Source organism: Podarcis gaigeae (genome assembly GCF_964106915.1).
Source record: "Podarcis gaigeae genome assembly, chromosome: 14".
Lineage (NCBI taxonomy): Eukaryota > Metazoa > Chordata > Lepidosauria > Squamata > Lacertidae > Podarcis > Podarcis gaigeae.
This window is the reverse complement of record NC_139690.1, coordinates 39,760,489-39,784,756: the sequence shown is the minus strand read 5'-3', so window position 1 is coordinate 39,784,756 and position 24,268 is coordinate 39,760,489. Positions and strand designations below refer to the sequence as shown.

Below are 24,268 nucleotides of genomic sequence, written 5' to 3'. Positions count from 1 at the left end.
ATGCCGACCCCTTTTCTGTTGAATTTTAGGAAGACAGAGGAGATTTTATTAAGCTGCTGTGTCAATGCATTTTAAAATCGAATACAGTGGTGCCCCGCAAGACAAATGCCTCGCAAGAGGGAAAACCCGCTAGATGAAAGGGTTTTCCCTTTTGGAGGTGCTTCGCAAAACGAATTTCCTATGGGCTTGCTTCGCAAGACGAGTTTTCCCAAGCCGCTAAACCGCTTATCAGCTGATCCGCTAAGCCGCTTAACAGCTGATCCGCTAAGCCACTTAACAGCTGATCCGCTAAGCCGCTAATCAGCTGATCTGCTAAGCCACTAAGCCGCTTATCAGCTGATCCGCTAAGCCGCTAATAGCGCTAATTCGCTAAGCCGCTAATGGGCTTGCTTCGCAAGACGAAAAAACCGCAAGACGAAGAGAATCGAGGAATGGATTCTTTTCGTCTTGCGAGGCACAACTGTACGTTGTTTTCTCTCTCTCTCTCTCTCTCTCTTTGGCTGCTGTTTTAATAATTTAATTGACGTGTTTGGTATTTTTTATTATTACAAGATCTCTCATTGTGTTTTTCTTTGGGTGTGTGTGTGTTTTGCTGTAGTGGGGAGGGGATTAACCTTGAGGAAAATTTCCCTATTAATTATTTAAAAATGACAATTCTAGAAGATAGCCTGGGACAGTCATTGCATTTTAGATTTCTGGAACAGGAAAGTGGTTTTATAACACCAACACTGAAAAACGCCACAGGAAGGAGCACCTGAAGGAGGAGGAGATCATATTTAATTCTGTTGTTTTGCATTTAAAGTTGCATCTCCAGTCAGGGTCCTTTCCCCCCTCAGATAAATTTCCCAATGTGGTGGTGGTGATTTCAAGGTCAAAATCTCCCACCAATTAATGTGAGGAAATAGTAAAAGTAATAAAAGAAAAGACAACCACCCCAAACCAAGCCAATTCCTCTCTGTCTACTACCGCTGATTTATTTGGAAGTTGCAATGTGCCCATAGGTGAAAATGACCTCGCAGTGAAAGACCCAGTTTGCCCCTAAGGCAACAGAAGGGACGCTCTGTCTCTTGCAATTATTTCCGAAGCTGCTAAGTCTATTTGCCAATTCAAGGGAGTGAGAAATTCCAATGGGTTTCTTCTTCTTCTAATTATACCACTGTAATTTCAGTGTTTACTTTAATCCCATAGTAATGGAGACTGACAGGCCCAGCGCCACCACAAGGCACCCTCAGGCAGTTACTGGGGCCCCAGAATCTCTGAGGAGTTTTGCCCACATTCATAACTGGGGTGGGGGCAGAGGATCTGTTTGGTATCCAGAAGACACCGCATTCAATCTCTGGAGTCTACAGTTAGGGTTGAGAAAAACCCCTGACTGAAGCCTTGGAGAGCCACGTTCACGCTATACATTTAAAGCACTATGGCACCACTTTAACAGTTATGGCTTCGCCCAAGGAATTCTGGGACCTGGTTAGTTTTGTCAAGGGTGCTGAGAGTTGTTAGGATCACTCACAGAGTTCCCTGTGAGAATAGACTTATTGCTATCATACTCTGGGAATTGTAGCTCTGCAGGGGAGGGGTCTCCTAAAAAACTCTCAGCACCTTTAGCAAACTACAGCTCCCACTACAGCTCCCACAATTCTTTGGGACAAGCCATGAGTGTTTAAAGCGGCATCATTGTGGTTTAAATATATGAAGTGAATGTGGCCTCGATATAAGGGCAGCTTCCTATCTTCCCATGTCCAGGGAGGCATTGTTTTTTGGGACAGTGGAGAGGATTTTTCTTCTCCCGGACCTTATGCGCCCCCCCCTTGTTATGAGCTACAACTCCCAATTTCCCTGACAGACTGTGTGGATGGGGCTGATGGGAGTTATAGTTCAACACTTCTGCACATCAGGTTGGACAAGGCCGGGCTAGGTTAACATGAGAGTGGGCTCCCTAGTTATTTATTTTTATTATAATTTTGAAGGAGTCGGATACAAAACCTAGCCGAGGAAATCTTGTGGGTAGAAAAACTGAAACAGGATAAACATTGGGTGGTTAAAAAGCAAAAGGCCTTTACAGAACAGTGAGTTCTTTTGTAAAATATCAACTATAGGGTGATCTGCAGACACACGGAATGGCATTAGTATGGTTGACCGCCTATCCCCCTGGACAAGCCCCTTGCCCCCTTTTAAAAAAATGTTAAATGACAGGCCAGTGAATATGGATTTTACGCTTGAATTGTCTAGTTAAACCCATTAAGGCATACATTGTCATTCAGGCAAAAAGCCGGGACTGAGGAGGGGAGGGGAAGAGAAACCTACCCAATTACCCACTGCCCTGTCCTTTTATACTAGCAGAGAAGGCCGTTGCAAAGATAAGCAGAATAAAAGGTTAACAGAGTTGAAAGGGAAGACGATACCTTTCGTTTCCCTTTAGGAGAAGCAGGATTAAAAGGAGAACATTTAATATATGTGTAAGCGAAAAGGAGAAAGGGGATCAGTCGTCTTCTGAATGCATTAAGGTCTAGTGGATAGAAGAAAGATGGATGGCACCTACACACCTAATATAACTTTTGGTCACCATTACTAATAAGAATGACAGAGGAAGAAAAAAATCCAGTTAATGCAACACATAATTTATGGAATCCGCCGTCATAAGATGGTAGCATTGGACATGGGCTTTGTGACAATTTTGTCCCTCTAGTCCAGCATTCTGTTCTCATGGTAGCCACCCAGATCCCTGTGGGAAACCTGCAGGCAAGACCTGAGCACAAAGGCACTCTCCCCTCCTGTGGCTTCCAATGACTGACATTCAGAATAATTTCGGCATCTGACAATGAAAGCAGAGCACAGTCATCATGGCCAATAGCTGTGGATAGCCTTCTCCTCCACAAATTCATCTAAACTTCTTTTAAAGGTAAAGGTAAAGGGACCCCTGACCATTTACCTTCTGCCGAAGCAGTACCTATTTATCTACTTGCACTCTGACGTGCTTTCAAACTGCTAGGTTGGCAGGAGCAGGGACCAAGCAACGGGAGCTGACACAGTCGCGGGGATTCGAACCGCCAACCTTCTGATCAGCAGGTCCTAGGCTCTGTGGTTTAACCCACGGTGCCACCTGCATCCCTAAACCTCTTTTTAAGCCGTCCAAATTGGCAGCAGTCCTGCAGGAGGGAGTTCCATAGTTCAACAAGGGGCTGCATGGAGAAGTACTTTCTTTTCTTGGACTCTCCCAAAATTCAGCTTCAACGGACCTCCACAAGTTCTAGTGTTATGAAAGAGGGAGAAATACTTTCTTCTAGCCATTTCCTTCATGCCACACATAATTCTGCAAACTGTATCATGTTGCTTCTTATTCACCCTTTCTCTTAACTGAAAACCCCATATGCCACAAGCTTTCTTAATCTCACAGAGCTTAGGCTATCGTTCCCTATCTCGTTGCCCTCTAGATGCTGTTGGACTCAGCCAGTGTAGCCAATGATCAATCATGGTGGGAGCTGTAGCCTGCAAATATCTGGAGGGCAACAGGTTTGGCTGACTTGGGCTGTTCATTACGATAGCTAAACTGAGTCTCCCTGTTCAGTTGCTGAATGCCAGCTGCTGTGGGACAAACATTGGCTTTAGGCTTATGAAGGCTTTTTTTTCTAGAAAAAGAGGTGCTGGAACTTGTTGAGCTTTTTTTAGGGGGGCCTGGGGGCCTCTGGTGGAACGCTAAAGGTTGGACTAGGTCATGGGTAGGCAAACTATGGCCCGGGGGCCAGATCCGGCCCAACTGCCTTCTAAATCAGGCCCATGGACGGTCCAGGAATCAGCATGTTTTTACATGAGTAGAATGTGTCCTTTTATTTAAAATGCATCTCTGTGTTATTTGTGGGGCACAGGCATTCATTCATTTTCCCCCTTCAAAATATAGTCTGGCCCCCCACAAGGTCTGAGTGACAGTGGACAGCTCCCTGCTGAAAAAGTTTGCTGATGCCTGGACTAGGTGTTCCTCATGGAACAAAAAGAGACCTCGGCTTGATCAGAACAAAGGGCTGTCTAGTCCAGCATCCTTCCTCCACCCTCCCCATGGTGGCCAACCAGTTACCTGTGAGAAGTCCAAAACAGGACAAGAGGGCAACAGCATTTCCCCCATCATTTCTCACCAGGGACTTGCATTCAGGGGAATACCACCTCTGACCCTGGAGGGCAGTATACATGATATGAGGAGCCACACTGATAGCCTTGTCCTCCGTGAACTCAGGAGGAACAGCCGGCAATAATTCTGCTCCCTCCACAACATACCAATCAGGTTCCATCACCTGAGGCAGCTTCCTCACCCTGCCTAATGATAGGGCTGGCCTTGATTTTTAGAAAGGTAATGTATGTTAAAGTGGAGCAGCTTCAAAGCAAGCAAGCAAGCAAGCAAGCAAGCAAGCAAGCAAGCAACCAACCAACCAACCAACCAACCAACCAATAACCAAAGGAAAAAGCCTTTCATAACACTGAACAGCTATAATTCAGACATTCAGGAATTACCCCTGTGCTGTTTTTATTTTTCTGTGGTGGGGCAGGGCTCTCCGCAAGTTTACTCACCTCAGCTGGGAGTAATGTGTAGGAGTAGAACCTTTTCATCTTCGTCACCAGGTCATCATTAGAAAAGGTGATATATTCCACAAACTTCCTGTTCAGCAGGAACCAGTCTGACCCGCCATCCACCGTTATTCCTTCCGGAATCTTCCGGTCACCAAGGCGCCACATGTGGGTATCACATTCCAGGAAAAGCCTGTCCAGCCCTTGTTTTCTAATAAACCTGGAGAGGAGGGAAAGGAAATGTTAAAAATACACGTAACGGGTAAGAAAGATAAGAGACTCTTGGAACATATGTGATTATAGCAGGAGGTAAAAGGGGGTGGGGAAAAGAGAGAAACAACTAAAGCAGCATTAGAGCAACCTCCACTGTGAAAAATGTCATTCAAATTGTCTGAGGAATAGAAGATTCACCAGCAGCAGGTAGAAGAAAACAGAGGATAGTAAATAAGGGACAATTAGCTCCCTTCTCTGGCTGTGTACACACCATACAATTAAAGCACGTGTCTTTGCCCAAAGAATCTTGGGAACTGTAGTTTCTTAAGGGTGCTGGGTGCTGTAGCTCGGTGAGGTGTAACTACAGTTCCCAACATTCTTGGGAGTGGGAAATGTGTTTTAAGTATATGGTGTGTACACTGACTCACTCTCTCTTAAACATTGCACTAAACACCTTTGTGTACCTTCCTGTTCCCCACGAAACTCTGGCGCTTAAGCAGTTAGCATTCTTATCCTTGATTAGAATTTATTTCAAAAAGCAACACAGCCCAGAGAAAGAAAATGGGCTGTTTTCCAAATCTAATTAATGAAAAACAAAGCCCAGACATACGAGCCTCTCTGTGTGTTTACGGTGCTTAGAGGACAAAAGGGAAGATAAGAAGTTGAGAATTTTTTATTTCATTTTATTTCCATAGATGAGCTCCTAATTCCACATTCTATTATAAAAGGGATAATGGAAATGTCTTGCAATTTTAATGGGGTGTTCTAGAATCTCCAAATACAATATTTATGCAATTCTCTGCGAAATTAAATATGCATGCATGTGAAAGTTCAGTCATTTATTTCTATTATTTGGTGATGGTGGTGGGGACGCCTCTGAAAAAAACCACGTTTACTTTGAATATGCAATTTACATGGATTATTTTCAGGCCCTCAGAACTCTCCTCAGCCCAGGCCACACTCCTCACAGGACCTATTATTACTATTATTATTTATTAAGTTGGTATACCGCCCTATACCTGCAGGTCTCAGGGCAGTTTCAACATAAAATCACAATATAAAGACACAAAATACATAATGAAAACAAAGACAACACAATACATTCCCCCCCTCCCCAACACATTTTAAAAGGACATTGGATGCCAGTCAGGTAAGGCCTGGTTAAAGAGGGATGTTTTCACCTAGCGCCTAAAGTGTATAATGAAGTCACACTCTAGAAAATTTTGCCTGGAATGTGTCCTTGAATTTGGATAATAATGCCTGTTGCTTGCCTGGCTGGCAGACAAAGGGGCTGAGAATGTGTAAAAATTAGCCTGTGAAATTACATTAATTGCACCACCCACTTTTACTTCTGGCCCTGCCCACCACTGGCATGTGGCCCCTGGAAGGTTAGTCAGAAGGGATTGTGGCCCTTGGCTTGGAAAAGGCTTTGCACCCCTGAATTTTTTAAAAAGTGTATGTGTGTGTGTGTGTCCCTGCAGAAGCTTAGAGCCAAGATACTGTTCAGGGATTGTCCGGTTCCCAGTTCAAAGTGAGTAATATCACCCACGAGGCTAATTAATTGCTGATTGCAACTTGGCAACAACTGAAATGAAAACCTGAAATCCCACCTCTGATAAGTCCTTCCAGTGAAAGGTAAGGAACAAAGAAAACTAAATCAGCACTGTCCATTGGAGATTAAATATTCCTCTTCCAGCATTAATCATTCTAATGCTCTGCAATAAAATCTAAATGACTTCTTGAATTAAAAAGGTTGGCACAGGGTTCGGTGTCCCCCCCTCCCCCGCTTTTCTTCCTAGCAATTAACAACCAACAGATTTGTTGGGAGTATTTACTAACAAACCATTTGTCATTGTTACTTTTTAACATATGGTTCGAATAGTCACATATTTCACCCAGCGGAGAGGCTGTATCTATGCCACAAAATGTATTTGTTTCCAATACTTTAATGGAAAAGTTTGTTGCAGTGAAGTATAAGAACATCAATGGGTTTCTTTAAAAGTAGCCAACAACAGGGGCAAATGAAGATTTTTATCATACACTGCTTCCCAAAAAACATCTACTAGATATTTTGGAAAGTAATTTGTCATCTTTGCTGTGCTTTTAAATATCCCTTAAGATATTGTACCTAATTTGGCATGATGGTTCCTGATATCAATGAGCAGGCTTGGGATGTTGGGATACAACTGGAAGCCATTTTGAATCAAGGCGATGGACTGAACCTTTCACAACTGCACTGAGGGGTCTGTTTTCATATAATTCTGAAGCAATTATGTGTATGGGGCTCCTGGGGTGGCCCCTGATGTTTTTTCGCTGTATGCAAAATGGTCCAATGTCCCCCTGCAGATCTGGGCCACATCCTGGTCCCACTACTGCAACTGCATCCTCGTCTGCAGTGGCATTCACACTGCTCCCATGGATTCGCCCCTAACCTTTCAGCCTGAGTTATATTACCCCAGTTTTTCAGCACACCTATTTATTTTAGCACCAATTTCAAAAAAACAAAAAAACCCTGTTCCTTAAATAGCATAGGATAGAAAGCCAAGTGAGGGCGCTTTGCCAAAAATGAGCAGTAAAGTTTTGTTTTGTTTTGTTTTATGGCAACCCAGGTGATAAAGTGGAGAAACAGAGCAGTCACTGTAAAACATACACATTTCTAAATGCCCCTGCTTTGCACTTAAAAAAAAAATTAAAACAAAAACAACATCCTGTGCGCTAATAATATTTTATTTTGTATACAGCTCCTGCAATTGCATTATGTTTCCCAGGTACAATAAGAAGGAATTCTGTAGCCAACGTGTTTCAATGAGTCCTTTGGCTAAAATTTCAAACATGTAACTTGCCTCCCCCACCCCCGGCAAAAAACCCAGAGCTGCACCCATAACTAGTGAGACCATTAATGCTACCAGGAGCAAAGAGGTTAAAATACTTGGGCCGCAGGGATAATAAATTCTGCTTTATGTGCAGTACTTAGTAGTGCTGGGTATTAAATGGGTGATTCATTGTTACAGAAATACACAAGCATTTACTGGATGTGCCATTCAGACCAGCATACTGATTAATTGCTCAGAAACACTCTGCTGATAACACTGAGTGCATCCTCCCTGCTGAGGAACTGCTTTGCAGCAATTGCTTGGGAGCAGAATTGAAATGCCCTGCTGCTGGTGCCATACAGCATTTCACACAGTGCGCTATTAACTCAACTTACTAAAGCACCACGACTGTCCACAATGGGTGTACTCTACCTGCGCTGTTGGAGGCAGTGCGCTTCTGAAAACCAGTTGCTGCTGGGAAGGTGCTGGTTATACTTGGATCCTGCTTGTGAGACATCTGTTTTGGTCCCTGTGAGGACAGGGTGGTGGACCACCTGTGGTCTTCTCCAACAGAGCTCTTCTTGGGTTCTTAACTACCAATGCTCTTCTCTATGCCATAACTCAGGCTTCCTCAAACTCTTCCCTCCAGATGTTTTTGGCCTACAACTCCCATGATCCCTAGCTAGCAGGGCCAGTGGTCAGGGATGATGGGAAGTGGAGTCTCAAAACATCTGGAGGGCTGAGTTTGAGGAAGTCTGCCATAACTCCTCCTACCCCATCCAATGGAGGCTGCCACTCCACTCCACCACAACAGTGCCCCTGAAACCATGCCATACCATTCTCTTCTGCAAGTGAACAGCAGCTTTGGGGGAGGGGCTTCAACTCGTGGGAACATTCTCCCTTTGCCCAACCACTTTCTGCCCACAGATGGTTCCAGAACAGCTCTCCTGAACCGATGAGTTCTTGAAATCCGACTGTTCTTGATCGCAACCCCTCAAGTTTGTTACTGCTTTCTTTGTAATTAATTTGAAGTTATTTTTTTTTAAAAGAGATAATTGATTCTGAATAATACATAAACTGATATTGCAGCCCTACCTATATATCACAGCACATCCTAAGATGCAATTAACTGTTTATGTATTCCAAAGGCAGAATCCCCATTAAAGACCCAGCCTATTATTCCCCAGAAGAGAGGCCAAGTGGCACATTAGCACAATTTAATATTAAATTAATGAGAAGATGAGCAGATTTAATTCATCCAAATTGCTCTTGTCCCAGCCGAGGTGAGCATCTTATGGCTTTGTGTGGAACAGTCATAATTCATGCTCTTATTTCTTCTTTTGACAGTGTTTGAGGAGCAATGATCACAAGAGTCAGAAGTGAATGGGAGGCATATCTCCATAACCCTTTCTTATTGCCTTTCTAATTTAACTCCCATCGTTTGACAGGAATGCCAGCTAATGCAAAACCTGCCAGTCAAAATGAAGCAATGCGTTTCCAGTTCATTTCTGGGCCCAGTTCAAGTTGCATTCACATAAGTGTTCAAAGCCCTAAACAACATAGGCTACACCTGCACCAGACATTTAAAGCAACATTTTTCACAGTTACAACTTCTCCCATGGGAACTGTAGTTTGCTAAGGGTGCTGAGAGATGTTAGGAGACCCCTATTCCCCTTGCATAACTACAATTCCCAGAGTAGTCTAAGAAACAAATCCTCTTTTCTGGGGAACTGTACGTAGCTCTGTGAAAGGAATAGGGGTCCCTCAACAACACCCTGAACTTATTACACTTCCCAGGGTTCTTTGCAGGAAGCCAAGACTGTTGGCTCCAGTCTATGACTGGTTGCTGGCTTGTTTCCAGGCCCAGTTCAAGGTGTGCTCACACAGCCCTAAGTGAGTTGATAGCCAAATGACCACCTCTGCTCCTACAAATTTTGCTGGGTGTTAAGATAGGCAGGAAGGGTCCCTCTTGGTAGTTCCACAACCATCAGATCAAGCAATGGATCTGCCATAGACATTACACCTGGGACCATGTGGTACTCTATGGGAAAAATCTCAGGAAATCAGGCGGTGTGGGTAGACTTCAAAGCCTGCTCCAACTTCCCACAGCCCAAACATATCTACCACAGACTGCCATGTAGGAAGGGTTCTGGGAGAGAGAGAGGGGTGCAAAAGTCACTAAACAGCTTCCCTCAGCTGGACTTTCCTCTGTTCGATCTCTGCACAACAAGCATCTACCTACCAACTGCTCAGTGTGGAAAGGGTTTAGGTCACACCCACATCATAAACCTAAAGCACATGGCTTCCCTCAAAGAACCACGGGAAGTATAGTTTACCCCTTACAGAGCTACAGTTCCCAACACCCATAGGAAACTACAGTTCCCAGAATAACTTGGGTGAAATAATGTACTTCCAATGTATGGTGTGGATATACCCTTTGACGAATTGTTTTGTTTTCATATAGTTACTGTGATAATATAGTGATTCTACTAAGAAGTCTAAATATTACTTGAAACCCTGGAAGGATTTGCACAGTATCCTGAAACACAGAATAAACAACAACAATATATTTTTGGTGGCCCAGTGTCACTTGCAAAGGGATTGGCATGGGACCATCCAAGTTCAGCACTATTGAGAATGATAAGTAACATTCTCTCCTTTAAAAAATATGACACCGTACTGTCCTAAGATACGGTTAAACTGTATTAGCAAGAGAGATAAAATATGTAAGCTGATCTCAGGAAACTCTTTGTAAAAAAAGAGAAACCAGATTAGAGTAGATAAACATATAATAAGCTTTTCATATTTTTGAGCAGATTGATACTCTGCAAGAAAATAAAATGACAACACTGTCACTTTGGTGACAAAAAGACAGAGATCTCTCCCCCCCCCCCAGCTCACTTGATATATATGCATGAAGTGGTAAGCCTTCTCAAATATGCCACTGTTTAACTGGAAGGTGCGAAATGGGCTTAATTTTGTGCCTGGCTTAGCTCTGGAATCTTATTTCAACTGCTTGTCTAAAATTGTAGAATAGGTGGATAATGAATGGTGCCCCTGAGCTGGGTCAGAGTGCATTTTTAATGTCATCTCTGAGCAACCACAGCCTGTTCTCACATGGAATGGGCAGATAACGTGGGTTTTGGTAAGATGACATCACCTCCCACTGTCAGGAGCTACTGGGATCTGTGGGTGTCTGCCCTGCGTGGTCAGCCACTGAATTGCAAATGCCAGCTTCTCAGTGAAGGACCTTCAGGCCCTGGAGGGACTCAGGCTGCCCCCTGGGACAGGAAACTCAGGCTGCCCCCCAGGACAGGAAACAATATAAGAGGACTTCCTGTCGCAGCAGAACCTTGTTTAAACAACAATGGCTCCCCGATCTGTTCCTGTATCTTTGTTTGTCCTTTGCTTCTGACTTACTCCTTGGTCCTAAATAATGGGTTGGTCTCTTGGTTTAAGGCCTCATCTCAAACTTCTACCCATGGCCCAGGCTTGACATCTAACTTTGCTCTTTTTAGGAATTAAGGATGGGATAGACTGAGGTTAGTGGGGTAGTGCCCCATTCACTCTCATGAACCAGCCTCCACTGTGTGCACACAAATAATTTGAATGCCATGCTCAAACTCTGATCAAAGTGTTCTGTCATGAGAATGCTTGGCCCTGCACTACCCAATACACAGATCTGTACATCTTTCTTGGGAAAATTGCAGTTGAAAGTGCCGGTTTTATGGATCACACAAAGTGATCCAACTTTTACCTGGATTGCAAAAAAAGAAAAGAAATGAAAAGTATCACCACAAATTTTTATTATTATACTGAGAGGCACAGAAAAGGCCACACTACCTTGCATTGTCTCTTCCATGGGACTTCAAGAAATTCATGTCTCGGTATCTGGAAAGGAAGGCAACGAGCTGGTCGTTTGTCCTGTGAAATGATTGGACAAAAAATTAAAACAGAGACTAATAGTCATACACACCAGGAACTTTACCACTGAAATGCAAGTTCAGATTTGCAAGCAGATGTTGCCTAGGCACTGATATCATGTGAGACATATTCCAGGAGAGCCTCTTTCTCTTCTTGAAACAAAAATTCAGTGTATTTGTATTTCCTGTATCAAATCTGAGGGATCCCTCCTCATAAAAGAAGATAAAATGTTACATTACTGAAAGACATCGCTGACTAAATTGTAGTTTGAAAATTCAATAGCAATTTATGCAAACAGGTTTTCACCTCATATTGAAGATGCTTCTCCATTCAGATGATCTATTATTTCGTATTTAAAATGTAGTTCAGTTAACCATACATTTTTTTTAAAAAAACCCTGAATTACACCTGCCCACTCATTTCACCTAGCTCTGAATGGTCCTGACTCCAAAACTACAGCCTTGTGAAAAGCACAAGTACAAAACTGGCATCAAGTGTGAAGGGAGCACACCTGTAAAATTATTCACATCCTTTCTAAGTGCTTGGAAGCAGCAGCTGGGGAAAGGAGCAGCTCTAAGAAGGTTTTAAAATGAGCAGTCACTCGGGAAGAGTGTTGTGGTGCATTAAGACTGAAGGATTTATTATGGTATCTACAAAAGCTTATGCCAATAAACTTGCTAGTCTTTAAGGAGCCACCAAACACTTTTTGGGGAAGGGTTGCACTGTCGATCTGGAATTTAAAAACAAGAGAGAAAGGAACTTTTCGTGTGAAAAAGAAAAAGAAATAATGATATCTGGATCTGAGGAATGAATATAATGTTTGTTTATAGAAAGAAGCTTTGTTGGGTGTTATGTTGGATTGGACAAAGTGAATATTGTTTTTATATAGCAGGCAGATGAAGAACTGGAAGTTCTTTACTTTCTGAATCTTATTCCTCTATCTTTCTCTTTTAACCTCTTCTATTCTATTCTATTTATTTACTTATTTAATTGTTCTCTCTCCCTTTCTTTCTCCCCCCTTTTTGTGCTTTTATAGTATCTAGATAAAAGTCTTGGTTTTTAAAAGGAAAAGATATTAAACTCTATATTTTCCCCCTATAAATCTTAATAACATCTATTTAAAAAGATAGATAGAGACAGAGAGACATGCTCTGGAGAACCCTGAAGTTTGCAGAAATTCAAAAAAACTCTATCCCTTTTAAAAAGTCAACTCACCTCCCAACAACTCATTGAGGTTTGAGCATGCTCAGTAGTCACAGAATGTTGATGGTTAATTGGAAAAGAAAAAATGGAAAACTTGCAAGGGAAGAAACAGAATGTTTTTCTTACAGCCTTTCTCAACCTGTGGGTACCCAGATGTTGTTGAACTACAACTCCCATCACCCCTAGCTAGCAAGGCCAGAGCTCAGGGATGATGGGAGTTGTAGTCCAACAACATCTGGGGACCCGCAGGTTGAGAAGTCTAACAAGACTACAGCATTCTGGAAGGAGGGAATGGTTAGCTAGCTTGAAACTCTTCCAGGAAGCAAGGTTCCACTACCAATTAAGAGCATAAGAAGAGCCTGATGTGTCAGGCCAGTGGCTCATTTAGTTCAGCATCCTGTTCTTGAGGTCCAACCAGATGCCTCTGGGAAACCCACAAGCAGGACCTGAGTGCAGCAGAATTTCCAGCAACTGGTATTCAAGAAGCATTATTGCCCCTGAACTTGTGGGATTTTGGGTTGCAGGTTCCACTTACACCCAGCTGGACATTAAAAAGGGAAAGAGGCACATTTGCAGCGGTTTATCCGCGGAAATGTGCTTTTAGTCACTCTATGCCTGTAGTCGGGAACACGGAACTTCTTTTTCAAATGCTGCGGCAATTCCTTTTGAATACGTTGCCTGTGGAGCAAAATGACTCGCACTCCAAGTTGCACAGGGAGCAAACCCAGCCAGGGAACTCTATCAACACAGTGATCCCCCTAAGTAGCCTGCATTTACAAACTCTCCAACCATCTCAAGGAACAGTTCATTATTGCCCTGATGAATAACGAACAAGTTAACCATTGACTAAGTCCAGACCAATTGGAGTATCTGTCTATCAATCAACCTAAATGGCTAGATTGCAGAAGCCTGAGACCTTCCTTTGATGTTCACTCAAGTGAGCTTTAAAAGTCTCCCGGGGTCAGAATCTGCATTTCAATTTAGCATTTGCAGGGGAAGAAACACACATTCTCTCTCCCTCTCTATCGTAAAGCCCTGCCGATTTTCACATTTGCTGCTTCACTGATTTGCCATCTTATGGGGGATGAATAGACATTTAGGGAATTTACTTAGCGATCTTTCCACATGAAAAGGCCTCAATGGCTGACATCTTAGGGTTCGTTTCTAGGCAAACACCGGCGTGCTCGGATGATCTTTTCAGAGATTATCTTTACTTTCCTACTTTAAGTTTACTCCAAGAATGAATTTAACAAGTTAACAAGTGCAATAATCATTTTTTTAAAAGAAAATGCTGAGCTCTCTTGTTTCTTGCGATCTTTTCATTGAACTGTGTTTCAATGCCACAATCCTAAAACACAGCAGCTATGCAAAATTCTCAACCGTTGCCTCTACTGCCAGCGTTCCCTTGATGAAGATCTAATTATATGTATTTATTATTGTTATCCGTTCAATGTATTAGTCGCTTGCTACGTAAAAGAGTCTTTAACTGTGACTTTTAAAAGTTTGTATCCAAGTTCTGCTCAAAGTAGTCAGGCTCATTAATTTCTCTCCCCACCCATTTCACCCCCATATATGTATTTTTAAGTAAATTTACAAACCCTTTTCCACAACCCAAAGGCATAGCCAGATGTAAACAATAATATTAAAGGTTCATACAGGAACAGAGAGAAACTGAAAGTTTCATCAATATGGAGGAGAATGTTAATGTATTATGGAATGTGGCAAGTACAGTTTCTTCTGTAGAACCTTTGTTCATGGGCTGGACAAATGACCACCAGTCTGCCATAAAAGTCTCTTCAGTTCCCTCCCTCTACCCACAGAAATTTATTGCATCAGTTTTTCATTAAATGCTATGTCCCAAATTATGTTATACCATTCTTGTGCATCTGTTTAGATGTACTTCTTTCCAGTTTCTAGCTATCCACTGAATATACCCAACAGGCTCATTAATGTCAACTGAAGTTTGTTATGTCCATGAATCTCAATGGGTAAATTCCTGAGTAGGACTAGCATTGAATACAACTCAGTGCTAATCCTACTCAGTCCAGAGCCATTGAAATGAATGAACATGCTCCTCTGGGCCAGTAATTGCGACAGGTCTAACCTGAGCAGGACTGAGTGGAATACAACCCATAAAGCGTAATACCAAAATATAAAAAGAACACTTACAACAAAAAAATCCCAAATCTATAGAATAGCCCCAGTGAAAAAAGCAGGAGAAGCTGGCGGCTCCTGGAATCTGAAAGTTCCTCCCTAGAGAAGCTAGACTAGCTCCCTCCTTGTTGGTCTTCTTCTGACAGGTGACTTCTTGTTCCAACAGGCTTTGGGGAATTGACTCTCAAAGCCTCCAAGTGTCCCTATTTTCCAGGGACAATCCCGGAATTACAGAAGCCATCCCAGTTCTGATTTGATCTCGGAATATCTCACTTTTCCTTAGGATGTCCTAAGGCAACCCTAGTACATCCTAACTTTTCTCCAAGAAGCTTAAGGCACACTACCAAGTCCCCTGCCCCAAACCATTAGGTAGGTTAGGCTGAGAAACATTGAGGCTACTTCCACTGTCTTAATGCCAGTTTCTGGGAATCACATGTAGGGAGAGGCTGTTGTGCTCAGTCCCGCTTGCCGACTTCCCACTGGGGAATCTAGTTGTTCGCTATGAGAGGTCTTCTGGCCCAATGCAGCAGAGCTGTTCTTACGTTCCCAGATTATCTTCTACCAGGGCCAGGGCCTTCTCAGTGATGGCTCCAACCTGGTGGAATGCTCTGTCCCATGGGCCCGGTAGGATTTAACTTCCTTCTGCAGTGCCTGTAAGGCAGAGCAATTCTGCCTGGCTTTCAATTTGAACTTAGCCTGATCTTTTATTTCCCTTCCTTCCCTTTTTATGAAGATTACCTGCTCTGGGATCCCACAGCTAATTCTCCCCTGGTCTCCTCGCTGGCCCAAATAGGACTAATTTAGCCAGCTAGCTCTGGTGATCATCTAATGTTTATTGGATGGATTTCCCCCCTAAATTGATTTTTGAATTCTGAATTTATTGTTATTCACGTTTTATACTGTATTTTATGCTGTTTACTGTTGCATCAATTAAGTGTTTTAAATTTGTTGTTATCCACCCCAAGCCCAGTTTTCTGAACCGGGAAGGGCGGGGTATAAATAAAAAAATATTATTGTTTTATTATTATGCTATAAACAGCAGGTGGTGGTTTCCCTGTATGAGCAACTTGAGCACAGCTGCACTCTCCCTGTCTCCGACCACCAGCAGCTGCTATTCTGAGACAGAATACCTCTGGCAGTGGAGCAGAACATAGCCATTGTGGTCAGCAGCCATTGATATCAGGCTGTGCTTGCTTGTAAAAAGGTGTACCAGTCTCTTACTACTCCAAGGAACCCACTTTGAAAACCTTGGGGGCTATTTTTCTAAATGTATCGTTTCTCAGATGGCCAAGTTTAAACTGAGAAAAGTTTTTGAAGATGACATTAAAAACAAAGCAAAAACCAAACATCAGATCAAGCTTACAACCCAGGGAGGACTAGGAGAGAATGTGGCAAGGGTAAGAGAAGAAAATGAGTTTAAAATTAAAACTATCTCCTGGACTTCAGCCCAAAAAATGCTGTGATATGTAAATGCTCTATTGGAAAGAAAGGAAAACAGAGGCTCGGTCACCGATGAAAATCCTCTATTGGGGGTTTCTTCATCTAACTAGGGGTATTAGTTTTATTCAAGCTGAGAGTTCATAAAGACCTTCAATGTCTCATTATCCTTAGAAAGCAGAACTTCATTGGAATGTTTTATGATTATATCCTAAGGAACCTTGAAATGTCTTTGGTTAATGGGTTGGGGGCAATCCCGCCTCCTAGTGCCAAGTAAGTATTTCTTAATAGGCCCAGAACCTTTTCTAAACTGAATATCGTTAATAATAATGGCTTAAAACGCAAGCTCATGCACATGCTTTTTTTACTTAGTTGCTGAACTACAGCTCCCATCATCCCTGGTGGACACAGTCTGTCCCATGGAGATTGCTTCCATGGCCGGTTGACAGCAGCATCTAGATAGATGGTGTCACCAATGCACCAGAGTCCTGCTGGATCAAATACAAAATCTTATATAAAGGCCAAAGTCCAGTTTCCCACAGTGGTTGTTGGCTTACAGTGGTACCTCGGGTTACATACGCTTCAGGTTACATACACTTCAGTTACAGACTCCGCTAACCCAGAAATAGTGCTTCAGGTTAAGAACTTTGCTTCAGGATGAGAACAGAAATCGTGCTCCAGCGGCGCAGCAGGAGGCCCCATTAGCTAAAGTGGTGCTTCAGGTTAAGAACAGTTTCAGCTTAAGAACGGACCTCCGGAACGAATTAAGTACTTAACCTGAGGTACTACTGTATCTTTTTGCTATGTGAAGGATGGCTTCCTTTTACCTGTCCAGAAACTTCCACCTTTCAGCTATTTTGGATGACCCCAGTGAACATCAAGGACATTTATGGTGGCATTTTAATAGCAGCTCCTCCTCAATTCACCTCCACCCTTTGCAGGAGCAACTTGATCACTCTGAGCTCTCCAAGGTGCTGGACCCACCATCAACTTTGCTGCCTGGAGGGTACCATCTATGGATGGAACAGAACAGCCCTGTTCCAATTCCCAACAGCTTAGTTAACTAAGACCCCATTTGGGCTACACATTTAAACCACTCTTAGACCGCTTTAAACAGTCATGGCTTCCCCAAAAGAATTCTGGGAGCTGTGGTTTGTTAAGGGTGCCGAGGAGACCCCTATTCCCCTCTTATAACTCCAATTCCCAGAACAGTATAACAGTAAATCTATCCTCCCAATGAACTCTGTATAAGGAATAGGAGTCTCCAAACAACTCTCAGCACCCTTAACACACTATGGTTCTCAGGATTCCTTGGGGGAAAGCCATGACTGCTTCAAATGCTATGATACTGCTTTAAACGTATGGTGTGGATGTGGCCTAGAGCTGGCTTCAGTTTTAAGTCCCTGTCCTTCGATCACCTGCAAAGTGTCATTTCCCTCTTGACATCATTGGCTTCCAAACTTCAGTTATTGGTGGTGATGGGCAGCAGCACTCGTGGTAGGTAGTTGCAAACTGCCTTTCGTTTCAGTTGCCCTCCATGCCAACATCTCTTGGGTGACTTACAGGAAATCTGAAATGCTGGGCTGCTTCTGAGACCCTGCCACTGCTGCCAGAGAAGTCAGGTCTGTGATCAGAGGATGGGGCCTCATCTGTGTGTGCTCCTGGGGTGCTTGGACCCTAGATGCTGCCCTAGTGATGCCAACCCTGGTTTGTTTGTTGTTGTTTTTTAATGGATGACACGATGCCTCATTCCTCATATCCCAGCTTTTCATGAGTTTGAAGTGCAGTAAGAGGCAGCCCATCCTAATTTGGGGAGTGAATTTTGGCTGCAAACCCAACATCTGTACAACAAAGATAAGGATTTGGGAAACCCTCTCTTGGTGTGGGCTTTTTTTTTTTTAAACCACCACGGCAATCATATAGCAAAATATATTTCTCCTTGCCTTCACAGCAGGAAAGAAGCGTCACCTTGGTGCAAAGCTGCAACGAAGGCAGATAAAATGGCATCAGAATCGTTTCTGTATGTTCCTGCAAGAAGGAGGGGCTGAGATCTTCTGAATGCACTTGGTTGGGAAAGTGATCATGGGGCTGGGCGAAGTGTCGGCTGGGTGGGGAATGCTGATAGCGACGGCCCAGGATTTTGCTCTGGCTCTTCAGTGATGGAAAGGAAAACATGTGGTGTGTATTCTGGATAAACTCGAAGTCCCAGTGGTTATTCAAAGCTTATCAGGGTTTCACCAGAGTGTTTGGCATCTTTTTAAACAGGGCAGTGAAATCTTACGATGAATGAAAACACGCTGCTTTGTGGCTGGATGTACACATCACTCTGGCATGTGGTGCTTGCTAAGGGACTGTGTGCGGAAGGGTATTGTGCGTGGAAGTCTCACCCAGCGCTACCGGGAGATGCTGGGGATAGAATCTGGAACCTTTGGTATGGAAAGGTCAGAAGTGCTGAATGAATGCTCAGGAATGAACGCCACCTGTTCTGTCTGGATTGCGGTATTAATAAGCCATGGCCTGGCCAGCCTTTCCCAATTCCAAAATGAAATGGGAGAGCTGTGGACACATGCGTGGCACCACCAATGGCCTGGCCTGCCTGCGCATGGATTTTCATTTAATTCCCTCCCTCTCTCATATCAACATGGTGGGATGTGCTTTGCAATTCTTTGGACTAGCTTCCTAACCTCAATACTCCCCCCTTTCCTTCATTGCTTCCTCTTCATTTCACTGACGGGAAGAAAATGTTTGCTTTAGCAACGAAGGCTGGGTTACGCTGGATACTTTTTTGGGTGGCGGTGGACAAAGGGAAGAGTTTGTTTCAATGAGATTCATTCCTGTTCTTGCAGGCCTGCAGAGAAAGTGGGCCCCCTTTAATGCAGAGTCCTAGGTAGGGATGGAAGGATCTGTTCATGTCGGTTCTCTCATTTTTCATTTTTCAAATTTTTATTATTTATTAAATATGTATACAGTCGTACCTTGGAAGACAAACGGAATCCGTTCTGGGAGTCCATTCGACTTCAAAAAATTTCGGAAACCAAAGCGCGGCTTCTGATTGGCTGCAGGAAGCTCCTGCAGCTAATTGGAAGCTGCGGAAGTCGCCTTGGATGTTTGGGTTCCAAAGAGTGTTCGCAAAGTGGAACACTCAGGTTTGCGGCGTTCGGGATTCAAAATGTCCAAGTACCAAGGTGTTTGGGATCCAAGGTACGATTGTACTGCGCTAATCCTACAGGTCTCAGGGCAGTTCACAACATAAAGTCACAGTATAAAAACACAAAATACATAACAAAAACAAAAACAACCCAATAATCCCCCCTACCGAATCTTAAATTCAGCTCTCCACATTTTGCAGCCATTTATACTTTCTTTTCTTTTTAAAAGAATCCTCATGGAAGTTCATCAGCATTTTAATGCAAATAAACACATTTTCAATATGCAGTTTTGACTAATGCACACATTTCTGCAAGCAAGATGCATTCTGCAGTGGGGGGACAGTTCTCAAGAAAAAACATGTACATGGATGGAGAAGTTGAGATCGGTGTAACACTGCCCCAACAACCACAGTGGAGGCATTGGAAATGAATGGTTCTGTCCGTTTTGTCGGCCAAACGGTGCCAAAGAAGGACAGAACATTCTTTATGTATGCTACAACAGCAGCAAGAATACTCATCGCAAAGTATTGGAAGACACAAGATCTACCCACCTTGGAAGAATGGCAGATGAAGGTGATAGACTATATGGGACTGGCAGAAATGACTGGCAGAATCCGAGACCAGGGGAGAGAGACAGCAGAAGAAGATTGGAAGGAATTCAAGCACTATCTCAAGAAATATTGCAAAGTTAATGAATGTTAGAATGACGTTGGTTTAGAAACTGTGTGGTTTCCAGCCGGATTGGATAAGTAGTAAGAAAAGAAGGGTTAAAAACTAAATGAAATTAAGGGAAAGGATTTGCTGAATTAATAAAATAGAAATTTGAATACAGAGAGGGGAGGTATGGGGAAGTCGGGAAAGTAAGGTATAAGAAAATAAGGGAATGAAATTATACTTGTTTTTGTTGTTGTTGTTTGTGTTTGATTGTATTGTTGTTATGTTTTGTTTTTAATATAATCTTAATAAATATCTATTAAAAAAAGGAAATGAATGGTTCTGTCTGATCTGAGTTGACAAGCATAGATGCCACGGTGAACTCCTGTTTGAGGTTGAGAAAAGCACTTTGAGCTGCAGGGACCCAGTCGAAGATGGACTGACTTCACAACAAATCTGTCAATGAAATGACTATTGTGGCAAATTTGAGGATAAAGCACCTGTAATAATCTGTGAAGCCGAGTAAATGCTGGGCACCTCCACAATTCTTTTCAGGAATCAATTTTAATGACTTGGGGTGGTAACAATCCCCCAAATTCAACTTGGGTCAGGCCAAAAGCACACTTCTCCAGCTTTGCGTAGAGTCTGTTTTCTCTGGGGTGCTGGTGGACAAATGCACAGGATGAACATGGAATTCTGGGGCATCAAAATAAACTAGGATGTCATTAAGTGAGGGAGGGTTAAATTAGTGTTGACTAACTCATGTATGCCCAGTAAGCTTCATGGATGAGTGGGGATTGAACCCAGATTGCCCTGTCCTAGGCTGCTCCACCAACAGCTATCTGATGTTCCTTCTTTAAGGTGGTAGGTGAAAAGCCATATATCAGCTTGCTAGGAGGTCAGTGAGGGGAGCAGACCAGTTAGAATAGAATTGTAGAGTGAGAAGGGACTCCAAGAGTAATCTAATCCAACTTCCTGCAATGGAGCCATCACAGCTAAACACTCCCTGACAGATGGCCATTCAACCTGTTTAAAAACCTCCAATGAAGGAAGAGTCCATCACCTTCCAAAGTACTCTTTTCCACTGCTGAACAGCTCTTACCATCAGAAAGATCTTCCTAACGTTTAGTCGTAATCTCATTTCTTGTCATTTGAATTCACTGTTTTGGGTCCTACCCTCTGGAGCAGCAGAAAACAAGCTTGCTCCATCATCCAGATATCATTTCAGGTATTTGATGGCCATCATTTCACCTCTCAGTCCTCTCTTCTAGAGGCTAAATGTACCAAACTCTCTCAATTGTTCCTCATAAGGCTTGGTTTCCAGACCCTTGACCATCTTGGTCACCCTCCTCTGCACATGTTCCAGCTTGTCCATATCCTTCATAAACTGTGCTGGGACACAGGACTCCAGGTGGGGTCTGACCAAGGCAGAATAGAGCAGATTCTCACTGGCTTTGTGTCTGCAGCCTAACTCAGTAAAGCACATTCAGTCACTGAATACCGCAAACAAGGAAGAACAGCATTTGAAATGTGCATCTCTAGCCAACTGGATTCATTTCCCATTGCCATTACATTTTTTATTTTATTTTATGACAGCTAGGTTAACTAGGGAACTTTCCCCGCAAGGCATCCAATCATTTCTGCATTTTATAAAATAACTTTTCTCCCCTTCAAGGTTTTGCAAAGCTAGTGTGAAAGCTGAACAGCAGCGCTTCAATGTAAATCACAGCTTTGCTTATCACATTTAGCAAACAACTCAAGTCAACAGAGTGGTGTCAGGCAATCTGTCCACTGTGGTTTCACTGAGACAATAAACACTCATCGTTTAGTCTTGCTTTTTTCTTGTTATCAGGAGGATTAGTCAATACAGCTATTAGACACAATGGTCTTAAATTCTGGACAGAAAGTTTTGAAAAGAAAAGTTTGAACCAATGTTTTTTGAGAGGCGGGTTATCAATGCCTCATCTGCCCTTTTTTGGGGGGGTGTTCAACATCATGCTTTTGTGGGGACTCTCCTTTGGCAGACATTTTAATTACTCCTGGTGTTCAGAGAAGAGTGCCTTTGTAGTCAAAAGATGACTTATCCTTGCACAATGGCCAAATAATGTTGACTGATTGCTGGGGTGATGCAGGACATTTAAGCTGTGCAATTTAAAACAATTGCTTCACCCAGTTTTGGATCTGGCCTCACTCACCACTGGCAAGTGGCCCTTGCAGGGTAGCCTAGAAGAAAAGGTGGCCCTCAGTCTGAAAAAGGTTCCCCATCTCTTTTTTGAGCAACATGGTCTTCCTGAGCTCAGGTGTGCTCCTGCATCCTTTGTTATTCTGTGGTCCTGCCTCTGTGGACCATCAATCCTGTCTCACTTGTCCTTTGGCTCTGGCTGCCAGCTTGCCCTACAGCTGTCGGCTCCCAACTAGGGTGAGTGAATTTGCCCATTTTGGTTTCCCATTGTTTCTCAGTCTTCACATCAGTTTGCTTTTGTAAAAAAACACACAACCCCCCAACTCTTAAAAATTCATCAGCATTTTAGTGCGAACCTCTCCTAATATACACATTATTGCAAAACAACTTTCTCCCATGCAATTCATTTGTGTGTGTGTGTGTGTGTGTGTATTTTCATTAATAGATGCATTTTTATGCACGCTTTACTCCAGCATATGCATTCTGGTAAACATTTATTTGGCACTGCAAAATTCAGAGAAGTGCAGATTGCGAAGGCTGGCTGTGTTTCTTTTCTCCTATTTGTTCCAGAAAGTGCAAATTCAGTTGGCTCACCTTTAAATGCAAACTGAATAGGATTTTCCCTCCAGCCCTATTCCCAGCTCACCCCAGACTGCTGCCCACAGCCCAACCGTGACACTGTGAAAAAAGTGGCTTTTCTCGAAGCTGCCAGATTTAACGTCTCCCGCCTCCAGCCTCCCCACCCTCCTCCCTTTGAGGGTAGGCAGGAACAGAAAGGACAAACCAACCTCCTTGATTCCGACCTTAGGGCACCTCTGGGTACAGTTTAAAAACAAACAAGAAGAACATTCCTTCTTACCGGGAAATTCACTACCCAGAACAGAGAGAAGTCTGTACTCTGGATAAGAGCTAAGAAGCAAATGCATCTTATGACAGCACAAAACAACTCCCCTGACTTGCATATTATTTGGTTTGACCTTTCTTTAAAGACCAGCCATCAGCTTGTTCGCAGTTAAAGAGTCTATCAAGCCCATCTGGAGTACATAAAGGGGTTTTCTAAACAACCTCACCTAGCATTCTATTATTATTATTATTATTATTATTATTATTATTATTATTATTATTATGGATCTGCAATGCAGGGAGTTTGCAATTACAGCACCCCGTCAGTATCTGTTTAAATATATTCATCAAAGAACAGCACCCAACCCGCCAAGGCAGAATTGTTCCACTTTTGATTAGTTCTTATTTTTGGGAACATAGACCAATGCTCCATAAAGCTCGGTATTTTCTACATTGACTGGTAAGGGCTCTCCAGAGTATCAGAGAGGGAATCTCTCCTAGCCCTGCTGGACCTGGGGCCCTTTGCATGCAAAACAGATGCAAAGCTATGGGTCCTTTATAAGACATTTTGGCTTTGTCCCAGGCGGTGACCTCAACTGCAGGACAGAATTCTAGCTCAAGGGAACTTGCACTAGGCGGAGAGTCAGGGGACATCTGGCCACATACTACCAGCCCTGTTCCAGAACCAAGTCAAGGAAAGTTTGGTCAAAGAAAGGTCAAGTGCTAGCAAGGTAATGTCCAACAAAGCAGAGGGTAAAGGCAAGGTCAAGCAAAGCGGAGGTCAAACTCCACCTTCCCCCACTAAACACACCCAGAGTGGTTCAATAGTTAATTCTTCTTCCCAGGGAGTTCTAGGAAACGTGAAAGGGAAACAGGGGGTCTTCAAACAATTCTCACCACCCTTAATGAACTATGGCTCCAAGAATTCTCTGGGGGAAGCCATAATAGTTTAAAGTGGCATCACACTGCTTTAAATGTATAGTGCAGATTTGGCCTTAGTGAGTGGAAGATTGAGAGATCGTCTGCTGCAGGTTCTGAGGAAGGGGCTGGCAATCTTTTTGGGCACCAGGGAACGCTTCTGGAAGAATCTCTGTGCCCACGGGTGCCAGGTTGGCAGGCCTTGTATAAGCAAGCTGGATGCT

General features: G+C 43.2%; 1 protein-coding gene across 1 annotated transcript in view; it reads right to left on the bottom strand.

Moving 5' to 3' along the window:
• XYLT1 (xylosyltransferase 1) overlaps window positions 1-24,268 on the bottom strand; it is a 161,894-nt gene that overhangs the window by 19,515 nt on the left and 118,111 nt on the right. The window contains exons 6-7 of the mRNA XM_083711384.1: window positions 11,424-11,504; window positions 4,558-4,774 (exon numbers count right to left, since the gene is read on the bottom strand). Coding sequence (XP_083567510.1) covers window positions 4,558-4,774; window positions 11,424-11,504 — 298 coding nt within the window. The remainder of the gene's footprint in view (window positions 1-4,557; window positions 4,775-11,423; window positions 11,505-24,268) is intronic.